This window comes from Hippopotamus amphibius, chromosome 3 (assembly GCF_030028045.1).
Source record: "Hippopotamus amphibius kiboko isolate mHipAmp2 chromosome 3, mHipAmp2.hap2, whole genome shotgun sequence".
NCBI lineage: Eukaryota > Metazoa > Chordata > Mammalia > Artiodactyla > Hippopotamidae > Hippopotamus > Hippopotamus amphibius.
Genome location: NC_080188.1, coordinates 112,720,023 through 112,739,635, shown reverse-complemented (window position 1 = coordinate 112,739,635; position 19,613 = coordinate 112,720,023). Strand labels below are relative to the sequence as shown.

At 55.6% G+C, this 19,613-nt stretch overlaps 1 protein-coding gene across 1 annotated transcript in view; it reads left to right on the top strand.

Moving 5' to 3' along the window:
* Nucleotides 1-14,576, top strand: part of SLC43A1 (solute carrier family 43 member 1) — a 28,980-nt gene extending 14,404 nt beyond the window's left edge. Inside the window, exons 3-15 of the mRNA XM_057729139.1 lie at nt 98-275; nt 378-433; nt 560-636; nt 2,973-3,065; nt 4,737-4,870; nt 6,054-6,232; nt 7,473-7,619; nt 7,716-7,751; nt 7,998-8,115; nt 10,014-10,155; nt 10,414-10,487; nt 12,291-12,414; nt 13,494-14,576. Of these exons, the coding sequence (XP_057585122.1) occupies nt 98-275; nt 378-433; nt 560-636; nt 2,973-3,065; nt 4,737-4,870; nt 6,054-6,232; nt 7,473-7,619; nt 7,716-7,751; nt 7,998-8,115; nt 10,014-10,155; nt 10,414-10,487; nt 12,291-12,414; nt 13,494-13,640 (1,505 nt within the window). The 3' untranslated portion in view covers nt 13,641-14,576. The remainder of the gene's footprint in view (nt 1-97; nt 276-377; nt 434-559; nt 637-2,972; nt 3,066-4,736; nt 4,871-6,053; nt 6,233-7,472; nt 7,620-7,715; nt 7,752-7,997; nt 8,116-10,013; nt 10,156-10,413; nt 10,488-12,290; nt 12,415-13,493) is intronic.
* Nucleotides 14,577-19,613: the final 5,037 nt, after the last annotated feature.

The following is a 19,613-nucleotide window of genomic DNA, read 5'->3' as shown; positions in this document are numbered from 1 at the left end:
GGCAGGAGATTTGAGTGCAGGACCCCTGATCCCAGGCCACTCTCCAGTGCCCGGCTGCTCCTGTGGTCGTGTGCAGCCTTTCCCTCCCCCTCCTCAGCTGAGAACACCACCAACGCCACCCAGGGTGAGCAGCACCAGTGGCTGAGCTGTAACCAGCAGGAAGAGATGCTCAACCTGGGCTTCACCATCGGCTCCTTTGTGCTCAGCGCCACCACGCTGCCACTGGGGATCTTCATGGACCGCTTCGGCCCCCGGCCCATGCGGCTGATTGGCAGGTGAGGTGGCTGGGCTGCGGGGAGCTGGAGGGCGGGACTGGTGCTGCAGGGGGAGGGGAGGCACAGAGTGCCTCCCCTCCTCCCTGCCCCGTGTCTCCACAGTGCCTGCTTCGCGGCATCCTGTACCCTCATGGCCCTGGCCTCTTGGGACACCAAAGGTGAGATGCCTGGCCTGTCGTGCCCCCACAGGAAAAGAGTGGGCGGGGGGAAGGTGTTACCCCAGCTTCTGCTTTTAGCCCCCACAGCTCCCCAAAGACCCTCATCCGTCCCTCTCCCCTTCCCAGGCCTGTCTCCGCTGATATTCCTGGCGCTGTCCCTGAACGGTTTTGGAGGCATCTGCCTAACGTTCTCTTCACTCACAGTGAGTATGACAGGCCCTGCACTTGGCAGCAGGGCGCCCAGAAGTGGGGCGGGGGGCAGGAGTGAGTGAGGGTGAGGGTGGGAGAGGGGCCTGTGGACGCAGATTAAATGCACGTGTCTGTGTGTGTGTGTGTGTGTGTGTGTGTGTGTGTGTGTGAGAGAGAGAGAGAGAGAGAGAGAGAAACCGAGCAGGCTGTAGTGAAGAGTGGGTGTGAGGCTGTGTGTGTGCAGATGAGAGATGAGAGTGTCAGTGCGGATGTTGGGGGACGTGTGTGTGTGTGTGTGTGTGTGTGTGTATGTGTCCCAAGCCCATATGTCTGTCGAGCTCTGTTCTAGGCACTGGGGCCACAGCACAGACAGAACTGACAACTTCTTCACCTCTCTGGAACTTACATTCAGAAGTTGAGGGAACAGACAACCCTAAAAACAAGCAAACTAATCAATGATGTCCCTAGTCATAGGTGCTGGAAAGAAGAAAACTGGGTAATGAGAAAGCCAGGGGGGTGGGCAGCTTAAGACAGTGGGTGTGTGTTTGCCACGCGTGTGTGTGTGACGCTCTCCATGGGTAGGTGAATGTACTTGTGAATGTGCTAGACTGAACCATGTAAAATTGCTGACACTTGACTGTGCTTGACCTACAAAAAAGGGCTTTTCCACTTGGCTCGACCTCTCACATGTGTGTTTGGTGTGTCTTAGTCAAAGTGTATATGTGAATGAGTGAGCCGAAGGGTTAAAAGCTTCTGAGTGTGCGGTGGAGGGAACGGGTTCCTGGCTGGGTCAGCCTCGGGCTGTTTACATCAGAGGAGGGCCTCCTGACCGCCAAACTGTGTGTTTTTGGCTGAATTTCACCTCACCCAGCAGCCGCCTTTAATTCCAGCCCGAGGCATTTCACAACTTTCTAAGGAAGAGGATCCCTTCCTCCCCGCCCTCCTCCGCCGCCCGTTCTCCACGCTGTGCAACTTGGCGCAAGGCCCTAAATCCTTTCTCTCCCCTGCCCTTCAGGGCCTAACCTCGAACCCTGCCCTGGGACTTAGAGGGCTCTCAGCCTGCAGCCCCCCGCCCCTGCCCCGCCGCCGTAATCTCCAGCCAATGGCAGGGCCCGGATCCGGTCCCGCCTCTCGGTCCCGGCACCGCCCCCGGGCCAACAGGCTAGCCGGCCGGGACCGATCCCGGCCAGGACAGATCCGGGCCGGGACACCCAGGGCTGTGCCGGTTTAACCAGGCCGACCTAGAACGTGCTGGGCGGAGACGGCGCTCTCGGACCCTGGCGGGGGTGGGGTGGGGAACGAGGGGCGCCAAGGCCCCAGCCGCTCTCCCGGCCCTGGCACCTTCCCTGGCGTCCTTGGCAGGGTGCCTTGCAGATACTTGGGTGCCCAAGGGTCAGCCTGGCCCCACCGGTTTTTCACAACCGCTTGGAGGTTGATGGGCAGTTCTCTGTGTTTGTTCACCTTCCTCTCCAGAGCTACTTGAGGTCCTCTTCTGGGCCTCGGTTTTCCCCTCAATGGGGAGGATTTCAGCTTTGCATGGCATCTGAGACTCTTCCAGCTATGGGATCTGTTGACTGGGGGGAGGGGGGAGAGGTGGGGGCACAGAAAGGGTTGTGTGACTTTGCTTTCCCCTCCCCTGAGGGCCCAGCTCAGGCCAGTGAGCGGAACACACAATCGGTTCTCTGCCGGTGGGAGTCCTGGGCCTGCTGTGCGTGTCGCAGCCTCCTCTTCTGGACACCTGGCCTGGCCCTGTCCCCTCCCTTACTCCCACCCTCACCTCCCTAGTCGTCCTGTTACTTGTCCTGGCTCAGTAGAAACCACGGACTGGAGGCCTTTGGGGCCACCAAGAAGGTTAAGGGGCGCCATCCTGTTCCAGAGCCAGCCGCAGTCATAGCCTGGGGGTCTGGGATAGAGCTGGGGTGGCCAGAACAGGGGAGAAGGTCACTGACGTGCTCTGTGCACGTGAGTACTTTTCTTTCCCTCTCCAGGCCTCAGTGTTCTCAGCTGTCCAAGGAGTTGCTCTAGATCAGTATTTCTCAAACACCTAACCTATGCGTTATCCAGAGGGGACTCATGATTAAGGAGCTCTGTAAATAACCAACTTGGGAAACCCCAGGGTTGGATAAAATTTCTCTGTACGGGCACTTCTTTGTGTGGGAGGGCATTACAGCACAGTTTCCGACATGGGTGCCTTAGAACTTTTCTGTTGGGACTCTGGGGCTAGTGTTCTTGGAGCTCACTTTGAGGAGTGCAGGGCTAGAAGCGTCCAAGCTTTCTCAGGTGGGGAGAGGGGAGCCCTGGGCGGGTGTCAGGGTCTCCCCTGCTCACTGGGGCCACTCTCCTCTCCCAGCTGCCCAACATGTTTGGGAACCTGCGCTCCACTTTCATGGCTCTCATGATCGGTTCCTACGTCTCTTCTGCCATCACGTACCCCGGAATCAAGGTATGGAGCTGCCTGGGGAGTGGGCAGGGAGTGGTCAGTGAGGTCGCTTGTCCTCCTTTCTGCCTTGACACAGGAACTGGGGCGGGGAGAGGGGGTGGCTGGGTACATAGCGGCTGGTATGTCTGGTGACCTGTTTCCTGCCGGTCGAGGTCAGTTCCCACCACTGCAGGGAAAAGCACTGCAGCATCGTGGGGAGAACCTAGGCACTGCTGCGGACCAGTGGGTCTGACTTCTCTGCTCTCCTCCTTTCCTTTTTCATCGTCCCAGTTCAGGCCTTCACCCCCTCTCCTGGACCAGTGCTTTGGGCAGGTGCTTTCTCAGCTGATCTCCCTGCCTCCAATCTTTTCTCTCTCTAAGCTGTCATCCACACGACTTCCAGAATGATTGATCTTAGGTGGAGGACTAGCTCACCCACCGGCTCTGCTTCGCCTACAGGATCAAGTCCAGCCCCTTCACAGGCCTTCAAGGCCCTCGACTCTTTGGCCTCACCCCACCTTTCAGGCCACATCTCCTTCCCCTGCCCTGGAGAGCCTGGATGTCTTGGGTCCAAGGTCACCAAGCTAGGCCAGGCCTGGCCAACTCCTAGACAGGTCAGCCTGGTGACCCTAGAGCCAGAACGCCTGAGTTCTAGCTCTGGGCAAGTTTGGGGCCTCTTTTCTCCCTCTGATATCAAAGCACCCTTTCAGCTGGGCTGTACCATGCTCCTCGGCTCCTGCCTTGGGCAGTTAGTTTCTTAGTTTAGAAGACACTTGCTCAACATCCATCACCAGGGGAGATGGAGAGCACCTTGATGGGGGTGGCCAAAAATTGTTCAGGTAGGAGCCGGCCTGGAGGATGGGGGGTCTCTCTTCCCTTGACGAAGGCAGTGGGATATGAGGAAGATCTGTCTTTGGGGGTGTGGCCCTTTGAAGCTCTGTCCTGCTCCGGGGGAAGAAAGAGCCCCAAAGCCTGAGGCCCAGGAGGAGCAGTTTTCCCAGGCAGCACTGGAGCTCAGAGCCTGAGTGGAGGGCAGACAGCAGTCATTCCAGGCAGAGGGGGGCAGGCAGGACATCTCTGCATACCTGGCTTCCTCACTAGAGGGGCAGATACATTGGCACAGAATCCAAATCAGTACAAAACCTGCTTGCCCTGGGGTTGGGAGGCTGTGGGCAGAGCGCTTGCACAACGCCCCTCCTCTTTCCGTTATCACACCTGTGAAAGGTGAGATACGGTTTCTCAGACTGGATTTGTCTTTCTCCAGGGAGGGTGCCCGGAAGGGGCAGGAGAAACACGGGTAGGCACTTTCATTCTCCTTTCTTGTACATAAAATGAAATGACTTTCGTGTGAAAACAAACATGTGTATGGAGTCAAAGGCAACATTGGTGTGTCTTAAGTTAATAATTGAGATTTCAAAGACATTTTGATCTTGTGGCCAGCCCTTTCAGCACCTTGTGGGAACTATTTCACACCTCTTGAGCGGGGGCTGGAGTGAAAAAGGAAGAGGATGGTGGGGCTTTTAGATCCAGCTCTTAACTTCCAGTCTTGGTTTCTTCATCTGCAAATTGGGTACAAGGAATGGGGTAGAAGAGACCTTTTCTGAGGCTTCTGGGGCCTGGGTTCTACCTCTGGCTGGAGGAGGCGGGCCTGGGGCCAGGCAGCCTCCTCCATGGGCCTGTCCCCTCCCCCCACAGCTGATCTACGATGCCGGCGTGTCCTTTATGGTTATCATGTTTACCTGGTCAGGCCTGGCCTGCCTCATCTTTCTGAACTGTGCTCTCAACTGGCCCAGTGAAGCCTTTCCCTCGCCAGAGGAAGTCAACTACAAGTGAGTGACCGTGGAAGGTGGGTGGGAGGGGTACTCCCCGGTGCAGACCTGGAGGCAGGGGTGTGGTGGTGTGATGGACAGAAACAGCTTTGGAGTCGGAGAAACCGAGATTTGCAAATCACCTGAGCTCTGCTTTCTCATCTGAACCAAGGGCCCGATCCCACCCACCTGCAGGTGTTCTGAGTAGATCGGCCATAAAACAGGCAGCCAAAGCATAGGAACTGTTGTTCTTCCTTCCGGGTTTGGAGGATGGGATCAGAGTAGGAGGGACCCTTGCAATAGTGCCACGTGCCATGGGGACCCAGAAAGGGAGGATACAAAGGAATGAAATCCTACCCTTTGTGGGGCACGCTGAATGCCAGCTTTCCCCACCTCCCCATCAGTTCCCCAGGGGACTAGGGTGATGCTCTACAACCAAGTCCCTGGGATGCCAGTCACATAGCTGATACTGATCAAGAGTCTCCTGTGTGCCAGACACTGTGCTCAGCCCTCGCTCTCAATCAGCCCTGTGATGTGGGTTCTGTTATTAACTCCATTCATAACAAAGGCACAGGGAACAAAGTGACTTTCCTAAGGTCATACCATTGAGGGGAGGGGGCTGAATCTAAGGTTGGAATCAGAACTCCAGAGTCTGAGTTTTTTTTTTTAACTTATTGAAGTATAGTTGATTTACAGTGTTGTGTTAGTTTCAGGTGTGCAGCAAAGTGATATATATATATATATATATATATATATATATATATATATTCTGTTTCCAATTCTTTTCCCTTATGGGTTATTATAAATATTGAGTATAGTTCCCTGTGCTATACAGTAGGTCCTTGTTGGTTATCTATTTTATATGTTGTAGTGTGTATATGTTAATCCCAAACTCCTAATTTATCCCTCCCTCCGCCCCCCCACCCCCACCCCAGAGTTTGGGTTCTTAATGCTGCCTCCATGGCAACAGCCCAAGTGGAAAATGGCTCATCCACCCTTCACTTAGTGGGTGCTGAGCTGGTCCCTGGGCCGGGCTCTGAGACACACAGACACAAGCCCTGCCCTTGGGAGCTGGTCAGGGGGCATGTCAGTGCTGGGTAAAGGGGGGCTTGGCACCCCCCGGGACAGTGCCCCCCAGAGGCAGGCTGTTGAGGGTGGGCTCTGCGTGGCTGGTTCCCACATGCTGGAGCCTGACTACTGGCAGGGAGAAGATCAAGCTCAGAGGGCTGGCCCTGGATCACAAGGTGACAGGTGACCGCTTCTACACCTATGTGACCACCGTGGGCCAGCGGCTGAGTCAGAAGGCCCCCAGTCTGGAGGAGGGGGCCGACATCTTCATCTCATCCCAGGACGTTCGTGGCAACTCAGAAAAAGCTGCTGAGAGTGAGTGTCTGGTCAAGGTGCCAGCTTTGGGGGATGGGGAGGATGGGTCCTCACGACGCGTGAGGACCCTAAGTGCTCCTTCTCCCCCCTTCCGTCCTCACAACACCCCCTCATAGAGGTGGGCATGCTCCCCATTTCTAGAATGGGGACAAAATCAAAAGCTCAGAGAACTCTGGGAAGCTCAGATTCAGCGGTACTCTGCGGGATTCCTGCGATGAGGGAGGGGGCAGCTTCCAGAAGGGGGCAGGATGTCCAGGCCTGTGGGAGAGCTGGTTTTCTCAGAGCTGCCTGCAACCTCCGAGCCTCTTGCATCAGATACTGCAGGTGAGCCAGCCTCCTGTCTGGGTCCTCTGACACCTGGTTTGTTGGCGCCTCCTGCCGGCTACAGGAGGAGCTGCACCTGCCTTCTGCCAGGGCGGCTTTGCAACGGGTCAGCTCGGTGATTAGTGGAAGGATGGACCTGGGAAATGGGGGTTTGAGTCCAGCTTCCCACTTACAGGCCATGTCACTTGGGTAGGTCACGTAACCCCGCTCTCTCTCTCCCCGTCTCTTAAACTGGCACTAAGAACACCCACCTCACAGGGAAGTTAGTTGGGAGGATTGAAAAGACAGGGATGTGGAAGCCCTTGTAGACTGTGGGATGCTGTGAAGCTCTGAGTCTGGTCCCCACTGACGACCCTCCCGTGGCAGAGCTGTTACGGGCATGAGCTGAGTCCGGGCGACCTGCAGCTTCCAGCTCCGTGAAGTCAGGCAAGTCGTTGTGCATTCTGAGCTGCAGTCTCCCCATCTGTAGAATGTGCTGAAGATAGGGTTGTTGTCCAGTGTGATTACATGGGATAATACATGTCAAGTGTGCAGCACGTAGCAGGTGCTTGATATCAATAAATAGTGGCTGGAGTTATTATTACCACGCCAAGCCTAGGGTACACACACTGGTGGTCCAGTGGTTAGGACTCCATGCTTTCACTGCAGAGAGCCTGGGTTCAGTCTCTGGTCGGGGAACGAAGATCCCACAAGCCACACAGAGTGCCCCCCTCCCCCCAAAGAAAAAGAGAGAAAATTTTCTAGTGAGATAGTTATAGAATCTGGAAGCCAGTAAGGCTGAACCCTCGTTTTTGAAGAAACCGATTCCTCTCCGAAGTCATAGCATCAGAGCCCCTGCTTAGAACTGCAACAGCTGGGACATGCAGAGGCAAATGGACGATCTGGGGCTCAGGGGCGCCCCCTGCTGTCTCCCCAGGGTTTGTGCCCTTGCGTAAGAGCCTCTGCTCCCCTATTTTCCTGTGGAGCCTGCTTACCATGGGCGTGACCCAGCTGCGGATCATCTTTTACATGGCCGCCATGAACAAGATGCTGGAGTACACCGTGACCGGTGGCCAGGAGCATGGTGAGGTGCTGTCGAGCCCACTGGGGGCTGGGGGGGGCAGGGGGTCACCCTGGTTGAGCGCCTCTCACCCTGGCTTTCCCCCTCCACCCACAACAGAGACGGAAGACCTGAAACAAAGGGCGACCGAGACAGGTAGGGGGACAAAAGCTCGGGCCCTGGCCTGTACCCACCCCGCCACTGCCTGCTGTGTGTGTAGGGGGAGCCTGAACCCACCCCTGTCACCCTGGGAGTTTTGGGGATCTGAAAATTTGGGGGGGGTCAAAGGAAGGCAATTTTGACATTCTCTCTCCTCTGCTGGAAGTAGGTGATACTGCCCACTGGGCTGTTGGCATCCCTCGTGCCAGTTCCTGACCCCGCTTCTCTTCCCGCCCTGCCCAGTTGAGTTCTACTCGTCTGTCTTTGGGGCCATGCAGCTGTCGTGCCTTCTCACCTGCCCTCTCATTGGCTATGTCATGGACTGGAGGATCAAGGACTGTGTGGACACCCCCACTGCCAGGTGACCTGCCCAGGAATGATGACAGTTCTGTGCTTTCCAGCATTTTATTTCATTCTGTCAAGAGTCCTGGGAGAGTAAGGGTACATCCCCATTTTACAGATGAGGAAACTGAGACTAAGAGGGGACTTGGCTGGCTTGATAATAAGTGTAGCTGACATTAAGCGCTGACTGTGCACTTGGCACTTGCATAGTCCTGTTTAGTCTTGCATCAGCTCCCTGAGGTGGGTATGTAGATTATTATCCTCATTTCACAGATGAGGAGCTGAGATAGAAAGGTTAAGTAACTTACCCAAGATCACACAGCTTTTAGTAGTAGGTTCCAGAGTACACTCTAAAGCCTTCTTACGGGTAGGAAGAGATAGAGTTGGTTTATTAGATATCTATTGCTGTATAACAAATTACCCCAAATCTTGGCATCTTTAAACAACAAACCTTTATTGTCTCATAGTTTCTGAGAGTCAAGCATCTGGGAATGACTTAGCTGGGTGGTTTTGGCTCCGAGTTTGTCTGAGTCTGTTTGGACTGGTATAACAAAATACCACAAACAGGGTAGCTTGCAATCAATGGAAATTTATTTCTCACAGTTCTGGAGGCTGGAAGTCTGAGATCAGGGTGCCAGCTTGGTTGGGTGTGGGCCCTTTTCTGGGTAGAAGATTTTTGCTGTGTCCTCACACAGAAGGACCTAGGGGCCTCTTTATAAGGGCACAAGTCACCTCCCAAAGGCCCTACTTCTTAATACCATCACATTGGGCATTAGGATTTCAACATAAAGGGGTTATACAAACTTTCAGACCATAGCAGGGTCTCTCCCAAGGTTGTGGTCAAGCTGTTGGCCAGGAGGGCCACAGTTATCTGAAGTGCTGACTGGGGTTGGGCAATCACTCCTAAGCTCACTTGTGTGGCCGTTGGAGAGGTTCGGTTCCTCCCCGCCTGGGCATTTCTGTAGACTGTTCAAGACACGGCAGCTGGCTGGCCCCCGAGCGAGACAGCTAAGGGAAGGAGAGCAGGACAGAAGCTGCAGCGTCTTTCATAACATAATCTCAGGAGTGACATACACGAGTGAGGTTGTCTTCTATGGGCACACAGGGTAACTCTGGAACCTTGTGGAAGGGGACTGTACCAGGGTGTGAAGACAGGACGTGGGGATCGTTGGGGCCATCTTGTTGGCTGGAGACCACCACTGGGTCTTGAACTGAGGTCTTCTGACTGGTTGTGCTCTTTTTCTGTGTTAACCCAAATGGTCCTGTTTGTCCTGAGAGGATGGGAGAGGGAGAATAGGAGAGAAAGCATCTAAGGATGTGGCTTCCCTCCCCACCAGTGGCACCCCAGCCCTGGTACCCAGTATTCCTCCTCTGTGCTCTTTTCTGATGGCCATGGTCCATCAGCAGGGCTCTTCTCTCAGACCAATGGGCTGCCTGTCTTCATCTATCTCAGCCTACTGATCTCTCTCTTTTGGGCCAGTATCAGAGCCCTTGATCATGCTAGAGGGAGGGGCTTGCTGGGCAGTCAGGGGCCACGTTACTATCCCCGGGCTGATGGGCAGAGACACTTTTGTGGGGGCTTCTGATGAGAGATGGTGTGAGAACTCCCCATTCTCCACCTTCCTTCCCATCCTTGATTCTCAGACTTCAGTGTACTTGTGAAATAGGAGATAGTTTTCCAAATGCAGATTCCAGGGCCCTGCTCCTGAGATTCTGATGTCTGGGGCGAGGCCCTAGAATCTGCATTTTAAAGGAAGGCTCCAGAGGATGATGGGGGAGCCATGCTTTGAGAAACACAGGGCTGGAGGAATGACTTTCTCCATTTTCTGCTACCTGAAAGGGGAGGGACCAGGCGGAGGACCTGGGGGGCTGCCGAGAAGGTAGGAGCAGCGGCCAGTGATGGCCCGTTCTCCTCAGGGATGGGATGGCCACCAAGTCCGTCAGACCGCGCTACCGCAAGATCCAGAAGCTCACCAATGCCATCAACGCCTTCACCCTGACCAACCTTCTGCTCGTGGGTTTTGGCATCACCTGCCTTATCAACAACTTACACCTCCAGGTACCGACTTCCATCCTCCCCGTTCTCCCTGATTCCCAGAGCTCCGCCACAGGCACGGTTCACCCGGCACCTGCCTTCCAGGAAGCAGGATTCCCGTCCTCTGGGTCTGTTTTCTGGGTTCTCCAGGAAGTGTTTCTAGGAGGTTGGGTTGGCCAGGGGGCAGGCGTGTGTAGGCTCTGTCCGCCTCCTCACCCTTACCCATCCTTCCCCCTGCCTCCACACCGCTCTTAACCTCTGCCCCTCTCTTTCTGGTTTCAGTTTTTGACCTTTGTCCTGCACACCGTGGTCCGAGGCTTCTACCACTCGGCCTGTGGAGGCCTCTACGCTGCAGTGTGAGTCAGCTGGGGCTGAAGGGCCTTCCTGGGGGCTCCCGGGCTCCCCTTAGCACACCCCTCCCTGGCCTCCCTGGAGTGCTGGTATCTCAGGGTTAGTGAGGATCTGAAGGTTGTCTGGTCCACTGCCTTTTCCCAGCCCCCTAGGGATGGGGAGGCCACTTCCTCAAAGGCAGCCCACCCCGCTGTTCAACGACTCCACCATCAGAACGTCTTCCCTTAGGGGCAGCTGAAACCCTGGGTCTAATGACACTTTGGTCCTCTGTCTGCTCTCGGGAATGGCCCCCAGGACGGCCTCTCTCCCCACGTCAGCCCTGTCGACATTTCCAGACCGCAGTCTCGTTTGTCTCATAACGTTCCTAATTCCTGTTGAACAACCCCCCATCCTGCCCCACCCCCCAGCCCTGTTCCCTTTCCCCTTCTTCTTCCGGTTTCCACGGCTGAGTGTCTGTCCGGTGGGTCTGTGTGATGGAGTAAGAGAGGTGACGGAATCGTAACCATTGTGGAGCACTGGCTCCACGGCGATCACAGGGTGAGACGTTGACCCCACCCCCTCATGCAGACCTCAGAGGGCAGCCCCAGCCAGATCCTGGGGTCATCTTGATACCACCTCCTCATTCCTCACACTCCACATCCAGCCCGTCAGCGTGCCCGCCCGCTCCACATTCCACAGACTCCAAACCCAGCCCTTCTCAGCCTCTCCAGCAATGCCACCCCCTCCACCCCCCACCCCTGCCCTAGATTCATGCCACCACCTCCTGATGGCCTGCCCCGCCCCCATCTGCCTTTGCCTCCCTCAGTATTTTTAACACAGGAGCTGGAGACACCTGTTGGGACATAAGTCTCTTCGCGTCACTCTATGACTGCCCGCCTCGTCTCACGTAGAGAGTAGAGAAAAAGCCAAAGGCTTTATTACGCCTTAAAAGGCTCTACAGGTCTGGCCCCTGAGGGACCCCTTCCTTCCCTTCCCCACCTTGCTCACCCCCTTTTTCCACTACGGCTGCCTCGTGCCACGGAAACCCCACGTGTGTTCCTTCCTCAGGGCGCTTGGACTTGCTGTCCCCTCTTCCTGGCATGTTTTTCCTCCAGATATCCACAAGGCTCCCAGCCGTCTCACCTCTTCCAGGTCTTTCCCCAGACGTCCTCCTAGGGAAGCCTCCCTGGCCATCCTGTCTATAATCGCAGCCCCCTAGACACCCTCAGTGCCTTTCTCTGCTTAACTTCTCTTTGTAACACACTGTGCGTTTTTGTTTTTGTTTGGCCATGCCCAGCATGAAGGATCTTAGTTCCCTGACCAGGGATCAAACCCATGCCCCCTGGGAAGTGCAGAGCCCTAACCACTGGACCGTCAGGGAAGTCCCAACTATGCATTTATTTTGCTTGTTGTGTGACTGCCACCCGCCCCAGAATGCCACCTCTATGTCTGTTTGGTCCACTGCTGTATCTCCACGCACCTAGAACAGTACCTGGCACGTAGTAGGAACTCTAAACAAATATGTGTTAAAAGAACAAACAAACAGTCCAGTGAGGTTAGTGCTATCCCCGTTTTCAAGGAAGGAAGTGAGGCTCAGAGAGGTTGAATTACTTGCTATTATCACACAGCCAGTAGGTGTCAGAAAGCAGCTCAGTAGCCCTGAAGTCACAGCATACACCCTTGACGCCAGGGCATGTGCAGAGAGCCTGAACTCTTAAGCTCTGCGCTACCTGGCTAACGTAGAGTGATACCCAGTGAAGGATGGGACGGGGGCGGGGCTGGAGAGGACCGTGCCCCTCCCACTGGGCCCTCCCACTTCTCATCGACAGGTACCCATCCAACCACTTTGGGACGCTGACGGGCCTGCAGTCCCTCATCAGTGCCGTGTTTGCCCTGCTCCAGCAGCCACTCTTCATGGCCATGGTGGGACCCTTGAAAGGAGAGCCCTTCTGGGTGAGAAGTGGGGGTGGCCTGGGGGCAACAGGATCCCCCTTCCTGGGTGCAACCGAGGAGTTAGGGGTGGGGGGCTCTTGCATGTGACGGAATCGCTCTCTCTCATCTCAGCCAGGAGGCCCCTTGAAGGTCTCTAGTCAGGGGGTTCCCAAGCTGGCTGGGACCCACCCACAGATTCCCCAGCCTATTGAATCAGCATCTCATGTCCTGGGCCCAGGACTCTGTTTGTAACAAGCTCCCAGGTGATTTGTGAAGTGGCCCAGTCCTGATCCAACCCAGTTCCACCCAATGTGGGGATCTTTTCTCCAGTGCCCCTAGAAAGGGACTCCTCCAAACCCTCTTACTTAGCCCAACACCCCCAGCTACGGGGCACCAGTCCTGCACAAGGCGGCAGCCGTTGGTCTTGTTGGAAAGGCTTTTCCTTACATGCAACTGGCCTCCCCTCCTTAAAGCTGATGTCTGCCCCGAGGAGCCACCCACTCCCGTAAACCATCCTGCCAGAAGGATGACGAAATGACAACTGCCATTTCCCGAGCGCTCACCAGGCGCTAAGCACACGGTGTACTTTGTCCTGAATGTTGCCACAGTGGCCTAGAAGAAGGAGGCCAGAGCCACACTGAGAGTAACGCAGGGCAGGATGTGAGCTGGGTCCGAGCCCCCTGGAGGGCCCCTGTGCTGGGCCTCCTGGGCCTTCGATCCCAGACTGCACCCCGTTGCTTTCAACTGCCTGGGAGCTTCTTCTCACCACCCCAAATGGGATCCCATTGCTGATGTCCTCAAAGGTCGAGGTTCCCAGCCCAGGCTGTCCAGACAGTGCCAGATCATTTGGGCACCGGCGTTAGCTGGGGTTCAAACCAGGCTCGGACAATTTACAAGGCTGCTGCACGTTCAGTGAGATGCTGGAGGAGAGTGACTGCACACAGCAAGTACCAGCTCTAGTTATCATTCTGGCCCAGGACCTGCACTAAAAATGACTGCCTTCTCCTCCATGTGGGAGGCTAAGGAGGGTCCCTGGGGGTGATGAGGGTGAACAGGTACCTACCTGACTCTCTTTTTTTCTCTCTCTCCTTGCCCTAAAGGTGAATCTGGGCCTCCTGCTATTCTCACTCCTGGGATTCCTGCTACCTTGCTACCTCTTCTACTACCGTGCCCGGCTCCAGAGGGAGTACATCACCCCCTGGGAGGGCTCCCTGAAGGTGCTTCGCAGCCCCGAGGCGACTGCCTAGGCCTCTGAGCCCAGGGACCTGGATGACAGGCCGCCAAGGCCTGAGCAGCCAAAGGGAATGCCTCGTGGCTTTCCTACCTGTGACCTCCACACAGAGCCAGTGGATGGGGATTTATAAATACCAAGAGAAGTTCTATTTTTGTAGGGACTTGTTAAAAAGAAAAAAAAGAAAAAACAAACAAATCCCCAAAGCAGTGCTGCATTGACTGAAGATGTCTCCTGTGCTAAGATTGGATCTTCTTGATCCTGGGATTGGAGGAGACTAGGGTGTGGCCCTGCCCTTTCTCTGGGCCTAGGGGCCTGCCTGCTGGGGCATCCTGGGGGTTAAGATCTCAGCTGTGCAGTGCCCAGTGTGCATGCATGCGTGTGTGTACGTGTGTATAAAACCACCTTCCCCTCAGAGGAGAGGGGTCTGAGGTGCTGGCTGTGTCCTGGATGCTGCCGTGTGGGAGGTGAGCCCTTTCCTGGGGCTGGAGGGCAAGTTCCCTCCCGGGTGCTGCTGCTTGCAGATCTTAGAGGAAATAAAAAGGGAAGTGAGAGACTGGCTGGTATGTGCCTGCCTGTGTCTTGGTTGGCAGGGGGGGATATGTCTTCCCACACCCGCATCCCTCTTCCTCACCCAGGCTCAGCTGGGCATTAAGTAGGGCAGCTGAAGTGCCAGCCTGTCCACCTCTGGCTGTCTGTGTCACCTCCCTGTTCTCAACCATGCCCTGCCCTTCATGTCTGGTGGGAGTCCAGATCCTGACCTCTGTTCCTGCCCCCCACTTCTCGGGGTTTGGGGTACATCTGGAGGTTGGCCTTTTTCCCTACAGGCGATCAGGGCAGGATGCTTTGGAAAGAATGCTAATACCTCTCAAATTTTGCTATCCAGGCATCCCTGGAGGTCTGTTGAAAGTAATATTTTTTTATAGTGTTTTATCTTAAAACTTCATGCAAATTTTGAGCTTCATTTTGTGCTATATTTATATTTACTTTTAGCAATAAAGTGAGGCTTTAAAGTTACCTGCATCAAGGGAAGACACCATCTTTGAGGACAAGGGACCTTCCAGGAAGCTATACCTTGTTTATCCCACTCCTACATCACTTTCTGTCCTGGGACATAAAACTTAAAGTCACAGAATGGAGGGATGGGGCAGGGAGGGGCCACTAACATTTGTTGAGGATCTGCCTGTCCTAGCTACACAGGTATCTCATTTCATCCTAACCACAGAGGCCAGTGTCTTCAGGTTGTTTTGTGGATTGAGGAAAGCTCAGACAGGTTAAGGTACAAGACCCAAGGGCACACAGCTCTAGGTGGTGGAGCTGAGCTTGGAACCTGGGCATTGTAACCGCTGAGTCCTGACCACAGGTAGCCAAGGCAGTCCGCACATTAAAGAGGTTCCAAGATTCTCAGCCCAGCTCTCTGCTGCCCAGTCAGTGCTGAGAGTAACCGCAAAGGCCTTATTCACAGCCACCCACCCCCCTCCAAAAAAAAAAAAAACCCACCCTTGGAGACAGTATTACAAATAAGCCCTCCCTTTGTCTTAAACTCTCTTCAGGAGTTGACAAAACAGACTGACCCATCCATTTCACAGATGTCGGGAGAAGTCTGGAGACTTGGCAAAGTTACATAGCATATCCCTGCCTGCTCTGGGCCCAGACTCCTGGCTTCCAACACTGTGCCCTTTTAGCAAAATACAAAACCAGAACCGGACAGCACCCGCCAACGGGTCGGACGGTTCCCGGAGGCCTTGCCTGGGTCTCGCTACACTCTCTCTTCCGGACCTTGACTGTGACTGTCCGTACAGCCTGGTGGAAGTTGATCACAAGCGATGAACCGAAGTGAGAGGGGTGGAGGACGCCAGGCGTGTGCGGCGGGTACTCGGTGTGCCCAGCAGGCGGCGCTGCGTGGCTGAGGCTGGGACCAGGTGGGAGGGAGCGAGCGGAGGGGGGGACCCGAAGGGACACCCCACATCCCTCCACATACACCCCTGACCCACTAGTCTGCCTTTCCTGGGTCTCTATTTCCAGACCCCTACCCTGGCTTGCCCTGTCCTCCTATGAGATGTCCCCGCGCCTTTCCCCAACCACCCTTTCGAGGGTTATCTCCTGCCCCACCGGCCCTCGAGGCTGCAGGAGAGGGTCTCGAGCCTGCCCCTGCCCAGCTTGGGGCGTGGGACCAGGTGGGAGATGCGGGCAGAGATCTCGGCCTCCTGGGGGAGGGGTGTCTCCGCACTCCCCTTTCCCGGGGCGGGGAGCTTGGGGAGGGGGCTGGGCAGGGGCGGAAGCGAGCTGGAGCCGTGTTTGTCGCGGCGCTGCCGAGCGGAACAGATGGCTGGGGAGGGGAGGGGGTACGTGGCGGGGAGGAGGAGGGGTGCGGGGGCCGCAGGACGAGGGAAGAGGAATTTCGACGCCCCGAGTCTCCCGGGAGAAGCCCCCCTCCCCATCTCTTCCCAGAAAGAGGGGCGGGCAAGCGCCTGCCTCTTTTCCGGAGAGCCCCGGCCTCTGACCCGCGGCAGACTCTGCGGTCCTCCCGGGGCGCGCCCCTCATCCCCTGGACTCCCCGCGCGGGCGGAGCCGGCGGGGTCCAGGCCGACGGGCGTGACCCGAGTCGCAAGGGTTAATGAGGCCACACTCCGAGGGGCGAGGGGGCGGCGGGAAGCGGGCTCGCGAGCTGGGAGCGAGTTCCGGGATCGTAAATAGCTGAGGGAAAACGTGTTAATGGGAACTTTATGCAGATGAGCTGGGACGGGGGCTGGGGAAGGCAGAAGGAGGGAGAAGGTCAGACGGATGCTGGACCCGAGGGAAGGGGCTGGAGGGCTCCGGCCGGGGAAGTGACGGGTGGATGTGTATCCGTGTACCTGAGCGTGGACCCTGCGGGGAGGGCCGCTGGTCTCTGGAGAAGAGACCTGCTCCCTGACCCCCTACGCCCCAGAAACAGGGGACTCTAACAGAGTCTCCACATCCCAGGACCAGAAGTTCAGGGTCTCAGATAGCCAAGACGGGTGGGGGGCAACGTGCAGCTGCCTGTTCCCGCTTGTGGCTGCTTACCTTGGGTGTCACATTCACTGCGTTCCCGCCCCCCCCCCCCCCATCTGTCTCCTCCATCCTTTTTTCCCCATCCCTGGCATCACCCTCGCCATGCAAGAGTATTGTCTGTATCTTCCGCCAAGAATGTGTGTGAGTGTGGTGTGTGTGGTGGGGGGGGCTAACTTTTCTCCCTTTGCTTTCTCCTGTCTGGCCCCACCCCTCCCCGCTGTGGACCACCCCACCTTTGAGGAGCTATTTCTCAGCCTTTAGAGAGCTATATAACCCACCCCCACGTGTTAAAATGTAGATTCCAGGGCTCCCTTAGAGGTCTGGTTCAGTAGGTCTGAGGGGCTCAGGAATCTGCATCTTAGCAGTTTCCTACCTAAATCAGATGTAAAAGACCTTCATTTTCAGAACCGCTGTGCAGGGGGTTGGTGGGTTGGAAAGACTGGACAAGCCTTGGTCAACAGCCACTCCCAACCCCTCTTCCATGCTCCTGACCTCACCTCTGCTCTGTGTGGCCATCTCTGCTTCTGGTGTGAGAGGTGTGAAGTAGCAGGGCATGGAGAAGGTGCTAGGAAGAAGGGAAGGAGGGGAGGATGGAGGAAGGAAAAAGAAAGGTAAAGAGTGAGTCTGCACCTGGCTGTTCTCTCTCTGAGCAGGGTCTTACCCTTCCTCTCTCTGCTGCCTGCTTCCCTCCCCTGGGCCTCAGCTGCTCCATCTTCCTCTCTCAAGCTACCAGCCAGCCTCAATTTCTCACTTCCCTTCCCCCACCTCATCTGAAGTTTCTAAGAAGGCCAAAGAATTTGGGGGTAGGCAGTTTGAATCTTAGTGGGTAATGGCAGAGCCAAAGTCCCCACCTCCAAAAGAAGGAGGAAAAGGCACCTCTGGGCTTGGAAGAAAACCGGAGGAGGGAAGCAGGGCTTGAGGAAAGATAAGGATAACAGCAAACATATAGGTCACCTTTCCACGGGCTACTGCACTTACTCCCCACAACAACTCAATTTCGGCGGGCGCTGCTGCCCCCAGGTTATAAATGCAAAACCAAACAAGGGATGTTCAGAGAGGTTAAGTGACTTGCTCAAGGTCACACAGTAAATGGGAAAATAACTAGGTCATTCACCCATCTGTGTCCCCCAGATCATTTCTCAAGAGGCTGCTGGGTAGCTGACCCAGGCCTCGCCTCCTTGGCCTACTCCCAGGGGTAGTGGGGGTGGGGAAGGGCATCATGTACAGAGATGAAAGAAGATGCTCGTATTTCGGAACATCTGACAAGTCTGGCTGGAAGCATTAAGAATTCATATAGAAACCTGACCCCACCTGGACCTTGGGCCTGCCACCTGGACTGTCCCTGGCCTGGTGGCCTCTCAGAGCCAGGTGGGCAAATTTCCCTTCAGCAGTGTTCTGGGAGCCCCCAAGTTTGTATTTCATAGAAGAGGGGTTCTCTCCTGGATTAGGGAGCTAAAGTAAGGAGCCAGCAGCTCAGAAAGCAGGGCTGAGAACCCTCCCCCCACTCTGAGTGTAAGAACTTTAGAGGTTTAAGGGCTTATGAACCTTGTCATCTGGCGTACTCCTATTTCTCTCCCCAGGCAGATAGATGCTCTCTCTCAGTTTAGAACTGAGCCTGGCTGTGATACCCAAGGTGGCCAGTAGGGGACAGCCATCTCCTAGGAGGGAACCCCAGCCTGAGCCTCTACCAGCAGCTTTGAAGGACAGGAAAAGAACCCCATGGATAAGGTCTGCAAGATGCAGTTTTGGTCTTGGGGAAGGGCTCTGGAGTCTGTCATCTGAGGACAGCAGGAGAGGGTTCCTAGTTTGGGGGAGATTGAGGAACTTTGGGGAGGGCTCAAAGTAGGTTTGTGGGTTTCAAGTACATGGTAACTGATGGCCAGCATGATACGATCTTTCTAGCTGGAGAGAAGGTTTGGGTTGAGGGCACGAGAGAAAAAACTAGAAAGGCCGTTGGGACCAGACTCTGAAGGATCTTTGAGGCTTTGCTAAGGTGTTTTATCTTTAACCCATAGGCAACAGAGAGCCATTGTAACATTCCCGAGTAACAGAATGACATAATGCAAATTTTGGTGAGATGAATCTGGCCAACATGGGCCGGCTGAGTGGGAGGGAGAGAGATTGAATGGAGGAAAACCAGAGAGGAGGTTATTGCTATTTTCTTCTATATTCTAGGCATGAGGTAATGAGGAGATGAAACAGGGAGTAGCAGGGGGAATGGAAAGGAAGGGCTGGATGGGGGCCGAGAGGGGGACTGGGTGAGCGAGTAGACACAGGAGATTAAAGAAAGGGAGGAGTTGACTACAACTGGTGTGAGGCAGACAAAGAGAACACAGCATGTGGGTACACACTCAGGATGCAGGAAGTGAATGAAGTCTTGTTCCTTTCAGGGCTGGGGAGTCTTGGACAAAATCCCTTCCCCTCCCTGGGCCTCTGCTGCCCTCTCAGAACATCAGTAGGGGTTGGACTGGATGGCCCTGAAAGTCCATCCTATTTCAGGATGTGTGGCTCAGGGTCATCAGTCTGGGTTGTCTGCAGAGGCTGGGGTCTCCGGGGGTGGTCTCTGTGCGGGGACCCATCTGAGTGGCTGCACACGCGTGTCAGTGTTTGGGGTGCATCTGCCTGTTTGTGGGACCCGTGGGTGTTGGCGTGCCTGCACGTGCTCCCCGGCTCCGCTCTGTGTGAGTGTGTGTGAGAGAGCGTGTGAACGTGGGTGTGCACGTGATGCGCGTCCGTGGGTCTGTCTGGGCGGGTGGGGGCGGGAGTGGGGGAAAGTGGCATCGCTGCAGGCCTCTTCCTGAGGCTCACACACTCCTCTTGCTTTCACTGTTCTGAAATAGCATCTGGACCAAAGGCCCATGAATATTTCACAACGATAATTCTGTGACCTGGACAGCCTGCTTCTGATTTACCAGCAAGTTCCCTCCTCCCCCTGCCCAGGCCCAAGCAGCCCCTC